An 8873-nucleotide genomic window follows, 5' to 3' on the forward strand; every position below is an offset into this window, starting at 1 on the left:
ATTTATGACTAGCTGAAAGAAGAAGCAAATATTACATCTTAAGGAATGACAAGAGAATCTGGGAGAATGAATCCACTGTGTTTTATCAAGATATTTTTCAGCCAACAATTTCTGAAGGATCCAGTCACCAGCTCTCTTTTCTGGCTTCCTATTTTAGCGGGCATCCTGCCAGTTTTTATAATATCACTGACATCTGAATAAAAGGACACCTCTGGAAAAGACTCTCAGTACTGAGATGGTAGTCAGAGTTCAGCAAGGAAAGAATGAGATCACAGGCAATGTTTACCTCTGTGCTCAAGCAGAGGGGGCAGTCCAGCTGAGTAGTTTTTCTTTGTATGCCTCCTAAAGTATTGTGTGCACCCACTGAATCTTTCACCAAATCCACAGAGAAAATGGGACTCATCTCAACGGCCTTTTTTTATCATCCACTTCAGCTGCAACATCACAATCATCCACAGAGTAATGGTGCAGTGGCTGATGCACAGGCTCCAGTTAGCAACATTTGTGGTTAAATCATCAGTGAGGTTGAAGAGGTGTGAAATGACTGAGAGGGGCTTCATTAATGAAATAATCTTCTGATTCAGAGTCTGTGCCAGTAGAAAATTACCAGTAATTCATTTACCTTGTATTTTAAGCATTATTTTGCTACTTCAAAAGAAATCCAGTTTTATCATCATGAAAACACTGGGTTTGATTCACCAGTGCATTACTCCAGTTTTTCACTACAGTTACACCTGCATAAAACAAGAATATGCAATGATTTGTCAGACCCAATCTTATATTTATAGAGGGCCTCTGAACCCAAAGAATCTCAAATTACTTTTCAAAGTGATATATAAACTATAGAAATTACACTGATAACTTCACTCAATACTAAAATGCAGCTACTTCTGGGGTGGAATTTGACAGTATATAGAACAGCAAGTGAAAAATAATACCACACCCATTTGAAAATGTAGATGTAGTTTTTGTAGGAAGATTGTAATTATCCCAAGTGGATTTGGCCAGGACACCAGGATTAACATTCCACCCCCACACACACATACACTACTGCAAAAAAGTGTTGTGAGCTATTTGATGCCCACACAGATCAGGAACATAGTTTTAAATCTCACCCAAACATCAGCATCTTCCCCCTTCATAGTCCCAAGCTGGGGCATTGTTGGAGCATTATGAACTCCAGGGGAAGGATATCACCAAATGGATCATCAACAGCGGTTCCTGTAGTGACGTGGTATTTCCTGGGATGTTTCCCTTAAATTCTCTGACCATGCCCGACCTTGTTTAGCATATAAGGTGTGACGCACTCACAGATGAACCTAGTATGGCCTTAAGAATTGAAGCACTTTAGTCTTTCCAATGATTTAGTTTCAGGCCACTACTTCTTACTACCCAGAAAGGGCACTGTCAGATGATTGAGATACTCCATCTATAGGCTGAATCTGTTACCTCCACTGCATTCCTTCCATTCCCTGCTAGCCACAGTAATGAGTGATGGGGATTAGACATTGAACTTGGGTTTCCAGCATTATGTTGCAATCCATTACTAGCTAGCCTCATTAGATTTGTTTTGCTAACACAAATCTAAACAGCCTACCAGGCCATCCACAGAGTATAGCAGCAGCTACAACACTGCTGTAGTTAATGCTTTGTCAGTTTCCTTTACAATCAATGTGGCTTTTCCTTGGACACCAACTTTCACACAAGGCCAAATCCTGTTCACCTCATTCATGCAAGAAGTACCAATGATGTCAATGGGGCTACTAAAATGAATAAGATGAGCCTAAAATCTAGAGCCCCAAATTAGTGAATGAATACAGTTAAAAATTAAAAAATCACATAAAAACAGAAGAGAAAATAAACTGAGGGCTAGAGGCAAGAAAGAGAGCTATGTTTTCCTATAAGAGGCAAAAGTCCATGACAGCTCAATGCAGTAGATGCATTGATGCAATGCAATGGCTGCGGTAGAGAAGGTTCTCACATCAGCAATGGGGAGACTATGTGAAGGATCAGAGATGTCAAGGCTAGATGAGTGGGAAGGCGCATACAGCGCAACAATGTCTGTGATGTTTACCAAACTCTGACTTCAGTGGTTTAGGAACTACCCAGCATGCTGGGTCACAAAATAGCCCAGCAAGCCCGCTGAAGACCTTCTCTATTAAAAGGGCTACAGTGCTGATGACCCCAAATAACAGCCTTTATTAAGGTGGTGGAGCCTAGATTCTCAGGTGCAGAGAATCAGATGTTAATCTATCACGGTCTCCATAATAATTTTCCCCAGTATGCTTCCATACTAAAGATTTAGATGCATGGCTGTGCATGACTTCTATAGGAAGAATTTCAACTCTCTGTATTTTAGTGAATCTGTTATATATTGTCATCCAGCCTCTCACAGTAAAATGTTGCCCCATTTTTGGTAAGGGTTCAAGTCTCCATTTGAAAACATGCCTGGGTTCAAATAAAGCACCTGAGGTGAGCCTAATATCTCAGGCTTTCTTTAAATGGCCTATTGAGGTATGCAGTGTCGTTGCAGTCCTGTTGGTCCAGGATATTAGACAGACAAGGTGGGTGAGGGAATATATTTTATTGGACCACCAACCTCTGATTTCTTACCTGATTTCCAGGTTAACTTTCCTGATTTTTTTTCTTCCAGTGCTGTGAGCCTGTGGTGATTTCTTGTTTGAGGGGGTCCCCTCTGTCCTAGTGAGATGCACTAAGTGGTTCCTCAGTTTCTCCCAAGTCCCTCTGCAGAGCCGCTCAGCATATTTGGAGTTGTATGCAGTGCTCAGCGGGTTGTAGGTGGCGCGATCTCTGAGGGGATGAGATTTTGTTTCTTGCATTTGCTCAGGAAGTAGCTGTCGCTGTTAAGTTTTGCTTCCTTTTTCTTCATGTTGGGGCGTTTCCATTTCAGCCCTGGGTCCAATGGAAGATGTTACTGACCCGCCTTGTCTCTAAATGGCGGGAAGGGACTTTCACCTGGGCCATTCAGGGCGCGCGGGCCAGCGGTGCCCGGTGTGGCTTAGTGATGGGGCCGGTTTTGTTTGCAGCAAGGAGCTGCTGCGGTGTGAACCCCACAGGGGCTGCCCAGGCGTGTCAACCAGCCACTGTACACGGCGCTGGACAGTTTTCCGCCTGCTCCTCGCAGCCCGCTCCCAGCAGCTCTGAGCACAGCCCCGTGCACACTCCGCAGCGCGCTGGAGCCCGGCTTTGGTCAGGGAAGAATAAGCGACCAACGGGCTTCTGCTGTTGACATCCAGCACCGGCCCCGCCAAAGACGCCCCCCCCCCCCCCAAAAAAAAAAAAAAAAACCTGAGCCGCCTCTGGCACAGCTCCTGGGCTCCTGGCAAGACCATCCCGGGGCTGCCCCCTTCGGGGCTGTGGGGATCTCCAGGGGGAAGCCAGCCACACACGCACTCCGCTGGGAAGGTCAGAAAGAACGGGCTTGCTCCCCAGAGGAGCTGGGCTCCTGCAAGACGGAGAGACCTCCGTGGGACTTGGCCGTGCTCAGGATCGGGTCCAGTAGCGTCTGTGCAAACTCAGGGTCACTGTTATTTCCGCCTTGTTTCTTTTGCTTGCAATAACAGAACATAAGCACTGAAGCGTTCGTGTTCCGCTCAGTGTGAGCCCTGAACACAAGCCAAGGGCACCCTCCATGAACGCTTCCTGCCCTGGTTCTGAGGGACCGACCCCATTAATAGCTGTGCATAGCTGACCCTCTTGACTTTAGTCCTGTTAGTTAGATCCCTGGATATAGGATCCTGCCGGCACTAAAGTAAAAGGGCGTTCGGTCATTGGCGTCAGGATTGGGCCCTTCATTATGTGTATGTAATGAGAGTTTGTGTATATGTGTATGGGGGGGGAATGAAGGACAGAGAAAATTGTCTATTTCTCTGGGTTTATAACTTTAAATCTCCTTTGTTAGTACTGTTTGTGTGTGTAATGCACGTTTTGATTAAATAACGTGTATCAAGTATTTAAAGGCGTCACCAACAAAATCAAAAATAGTCTCATATTGTAAGAGAATAATTACAAATGAGCTACGAGGCAAAAGCGACTAAAGAACAAACTGGAGTTAGGGGAAAGGGTATCCAGTTTTCCTTGTCAGATAACCGAGCACAATCTTGCGTTAGGAAAATCAAAGTGTCACTTTTGGAGAGTTTAAAATAGAAATGCTCCTCTTCTTTGGAGGCGCTGAAAAGTGTAAGAGAGGTCAAGGAGATTTCCCAAGCAGCTCATGATTTCTGCTCAAGGTTTTCTTCTTAGTCTGATCGGAGATATAACGTTGGAAATAAAGAAAAGAAAAAGCAAACATGTCTGAGTTAATATGCCATAACATTTTCAGCGCTCCGACTTCACCGCCTCAGCCCCTGGCATACCCACTTTGCAGGCCACTGTTCTACTCCTCCCTAGCCTTCTCTGTCAAACTGAACTTGGACAACATCCTAGCCTGGCTTGGGCTGAGATGCAAAACTACAATTCTGTGGCAGAAAAGAAGAAAATAAACAAGTCTAGTGGTGTAAAAAGTTGTCTTGCGGGTGCCTGCAGCTGGTGGTTAACACAGACTGTAAGAGGATCAACTCCATCTCCGCTGGCGAAGGGGAAAAAAAGGAAGAGAGAAAAAAAAAGACCTCACATTTGCTATTCACAGTTTAGTTAATTTGGATGATAACGGTTAGTTTTTAATCCCATTGTATGAGACTGAATATACTACAAGCGTCCCAAAAGAATATCTACTGCAAACAGAACACCACACTGGAGTGTCTGAGTTTGAATCTAGTCTGGCATACAAACATTTGGGAAGATGCAGTTAAAGAATTACTTCGATGTTTTAATACTGAAGAGTTCTAAACTCGTTGCATGCAAACCTCAGGTTTGATCGTTGGACTTTAAGTCTATTTGACTATATTGCACTGGGGGAGAGGGTCCCCATTGCTCGGATACAAGGACAAGAATCTGTATTCACAGTTAGTGCTATCCATGTAACTTATACGGAAAGATCAGATGGGTCAGATTTTCCACACCTAAACTACAAAGAAATAGGAAAAAATAACTCAACACACTAAAAAGAAAAGAGAAGTGGATGTTTGGAAGAAATATCCTGGAGCTGATAGGACTGGAATAAATGGCATCTTTATAACGTTTCTCTGGGGACTGCAACATTTCCCAGATGGGCAGGACTAAACACTGGAAAGACAGCTCAGCCCCTAGCACACATCTCCTCAGTGAAAGTGATGTTTTTATTTCCTTCTGCTGGGTGCAGTCACAATCCAGAGCTGCTGTTTAGTTAGTAAATGTGTAAAGTGGGCTACTGGGGGTGGGGGGAGTCCCTATGCAAAAAGCAAGGGCGGTGGCAAGGAGCCGTGAAAGAGCCATGGAAACGCGCTCAGAGGCTCTGGAGACTGGGGGGTTCCCAGCCTCCTTTCAGCTAATTTCCTCTGGCTTCTGTTTGTGTGTTTTCGATATTTTCCTCTTAAACCCTTTAAAAAGAGAGAGATCAACTTCCCCAAACTCTCCCGTCCTCCCTTTCTCCCCCCCAGGGACAAACACTGCCATCCCCCCGAAAAGGAGTCCTCTGCGCTCTCGAGGCGAGAAACGCGGCTGCCAGAACAGAGGCCATAAAAAAAAGTTAACAATGCTGTGAAAATATGTTTGCAGAAAATAGACAATTGTTGGATTAAACGTATTCAAGTATGAAATAATGCCTTTTTGTGTAAAAACTTCAGCAATGTGCGTGTACAAAAGTTCCCTGTGGCAGTTACTTGCTCCCTTTGTGAGCTGTGCGCTTTGGCGTCTCCACTTGGCGCATTTAACTCAGAGCCCTTTAAACGCGATTGTTTCTTTCTTTTTAATGACATTTACCGGATCAAAACATGCTGTTAATTCGATCAGAAAGCTTTACCCTCCCGAACAATGCCACAATAATTTCTCCTGAAGTTTGTTAAATTGACCAAAATTAGGCAAATGAATAGGGGGTCTGTAGGCGACTCCTCTTGCAGGTGACACCGAATAATGCACTCTCAGACCAGCTGCGATCTCCTCTTTATTTCCCCCTCTTTTCTTTGACCCGCATTATTAAAATTTAGGCCCAATGAAACTATTCATACATTTCAATGGGACATTTTCCTATAGGATAATAGGCTACAAATTGAGCCTCTCCAAAGGGGGGAGTAGGGGGGTAAAACAACAACACACAGACACACACCACACAAAAAGGACCGTCGTGTGCCAAAGGCTCGCAGGAGCCTCCCTGGGCCTGCAGAGGGGAGGAGGGGAAAAAAGGGGGGGATCGTGTGCCAGCCCCCAGTCCCACACCTGCCGGGATGTCCCAGCACATAAAGCGGTGTAAACAAAAACCCTCGCTGCCATCTCTCATAAAGATGGACGTGTCACCAAGTCGTGTGAGAAAAGCCTGAGAACAAACGGGGCCACTCCGTCTCCAAGGGCTCTCCCTTGAACTGGGCGGAACAGCCTATTAAGGGCTTACTTAATTACTTTAATGACTCTGGACAGGCTTTAAAATGCAGTCAGCGCTTGGACAGGGGAAGCGGGGGGGCTGCCTGGGATTTGTAAACAGGCGATCGTGTGAGAGACCAGGCGCTTGGAACTAAAGAAGAGAGCTTGTGTTCACACGCTGCTAGCGCGCCACTGCGCTCTGCTTGCTGCTCCCCTTAGTCCTGTTGCCATGCAAATGTTATTCTGGGGGCGATCACGTGTCCTTTGAAGGTCCACGTGGAGTAACAAAGCTGATCTGCCCCCTGCTAGCCCCCTGGACTGAAAAAAAAACCTTTTTTTTTTACTCCTTTAAAACTGATCTTTAATGCATACATTCCCCAAACTGCTCTCCCTAATCCTAGGGAATCAGGCAGGCCATGAATACACCGAGTCTCCCCCCAGAAATTATCGCTTTATAAGCAGCCCTTTGGAGGCTAGGGGGCTGCAATGCACCTGAGACTCTTGAGAAGACACAGCCGTTCCCTTCTGCTAGGCTTTCCCCAGTGGTGTGTCTTCCCAGGATGGCCTCTAAACTAAAGGAACGGAAAGTAAGTTGGAGCTAATCCTTGCGCACTGGGGTTGCCGGCTGCTTTCCCAGCTGCGACAGAACGACGGTTTATTTGTAGTCTTTTCAAAAAAGCCTGGGCTCGTGTTTGGTTTGGAAAACCAGAACTTAACACTCAGACCGATCCTCAGCAAGAGCACTGCTGTGGAGCTCAGGCTTGGTGGGGGCCTCCCCTGTGCAGTCAAGCAGGGCTGGAGGAGCGATCGCTTCTGGGGCCAAAATTAACCTGGCTCTTTTAAAAAAATAATAATCTAGTGAAATTGATATGCGAGTGGCTTAGTGAAGGTCAGATCAAATGTCTGACGTTAGAGTAACTTTTTTTTAAAGGTGAATATCTCTGGATAAAACTAGAAATCAAAGGCTGTGGGTAGTTTCTCTTTGCGTTTTGGGATGATGTCTGCTCATGTTTCAGACGCCTTGTTCCATGTGTCTGTCTGCACATTGTGTGTTATAGAGGACTCCAGTGTCTCACAAAGTGATTGAGAAAAGAAGGAGGGATCGGATCAATCGCTGCCTCAATGAATTGGGGAAGACCGTGCCAATGGCTTTGGCAAAGCAGGTATGCTCCAGCTGCTGGCTAGAGCGCTGAAAAGTGCGTGCCGTCGTTACCAAGGGGGACGTGACACATAGTTGCATGTTTAAGGATGAACATATGTAGCTGCAATGACCTTCTTTGGTTTGGAATGACTCTTGTGAGGGAGGTGTATCTGGGAAGTAGCTGCCAGGCTCATACAGTCAGCAAAGGAAAGTGGCTTGCGTGTCAATGCTCCCTGGTGCTTCCTCCCTGACCAGCTTTAGGACCCATGGGTTTGGTGAACTCAGCAAGAGTAGTTCTGGCTCTGGTTTCCCCCAGGTGTTTCATGAGGGTTTTGTCTGTGTGTTTCAGAGCTCTGGGAAGTTAGAGAAAGCTGAGATCCTGGAAATGACTGTTCAGTATCTGCGAGCCTTGCATTCGGCAGATTTCCCCCGTGGCAGAGAAAAGGGTAGGTACAACGCTTAGCGTCTTGGTGCCCGTAGTGATCCGTGCACGTTTGGCACACAGGGGGAAATCGTACTGCAACCACGGCTGGTTCTGCAAGCACTCCAGGGACATCCCACCCTTTCACAGTGTAAATCACATTAGCTACAACCAGAATTGCTGAGGAGTGGATGGTTGGAGAATGAAATAATCTGCGTACTGGTTTAACTGGGCTGTGTTAACATTCAATGGCTACACGTGCAGGTCTCAGTATCTCCAACATGTGGGCTGGAATTTTTAAAACTCCATTAGACAAAAAGCAGCGGGGTCAGGGACTGACCCGTTATCCTGTTCCGTTTCTTTCCAGCAGAGCTTCTAGCTGAGTTCGCCAACTATTTTCACTATGGATACCACGAGTGTATGAAGAATCTAGTCCATTATCTGACCACAGTGGAACGGATGGAGACCAAAGACACCAAATATGCTCGGATCCTGGCTTTCCTGCAGTCCAAATCTCGCTTTGTCACCGAACCCATCTTCACCACTCTGGGATCGCTCCCAGAACCGGACTTCTCCTACCAGCTTCACCCAGCTCCGGAGTGCCCGGCTCACAGTCCCAATGAGTCTATGTTTCAGCAGGGATCCGGGGCTCCGTTTTCCTGGCATGGTCCTGCCAGAAGCCCCACCATCCCTTACCTTCCCAACGCAGCCATGCCCCTCCCTAACCCCGGGCAGCAACGCAACACTTTCCTGTCGTCAGTTCAAGGTCTGGACAGACACTATCTCAACCTGATCGGCCATTCCCACTCCAGCACCTTCAGTCTGCCCCACGGCCAGCATCCCCCCTCTGTGCTATAG

The 8873-nt window shown here is 46.4% G+C and overlaps 1 protein-coding gene across 1 annotated transcript; it reads left to right on the top strand.

Moving 5' to 3' along the window:
• Window positions 1-7013: 7013 nt before the first annotated feature.
• Window positions 7014-8873, top strand: HELT (helt bHLH transcription factor). The gene is made up of 4 exons (XM_024194031.1): window positions 7014-7040; window positions 7512-7616; window positions 7944-8040; window positions 8383-8873. Exons 1-4 carry the CDS (start codon window positions 7014-7016, stop codon window positions 8871-8873), a joined length of 720 nt encoding a protein of 239 aa, XP_024049799.1.

This window comes from Terrapene carolina, unplaced genomic scaffold, assembly GCF_002925995.2.
Source record: "Terrapene carolina triunguis isolate 2854851 unplaced genomic scaffold, T_m_triunguis-2.0 Scaffold66, whole genome shotgun sequence".
NCBI classification, from domain to species: domain Eukaryota; kingdom Metazoa; phylum Chordata; order Testudines; family Emydidae; genus Terrapene; species Terrapene triunguis.

Excerpts from the sequence above, each read along its gene's own strand:
- HELT (XM_024194031.1), top strand. The coding sequence starts at position 7,014 with ATGGCCTCTAAACTAAAGGAACGGAAA. Across the intron at positions 7,617-7,943 it reads CAATGGCTTTGGCAAAGCAG|AGCTCTGGGAAGTTAGAGAA; the intron begins GTATGCTCCAGC and ends TGTGTGTTTCAG. Across the intron at positions 8,041-8,382 it reads CCCCCGTGGCAGAGAAAAGG|CAGAGCTTCTAGCTGAGTTC; the intron begins GTAGGTACAACG and ends GTTTCTTTCCAG.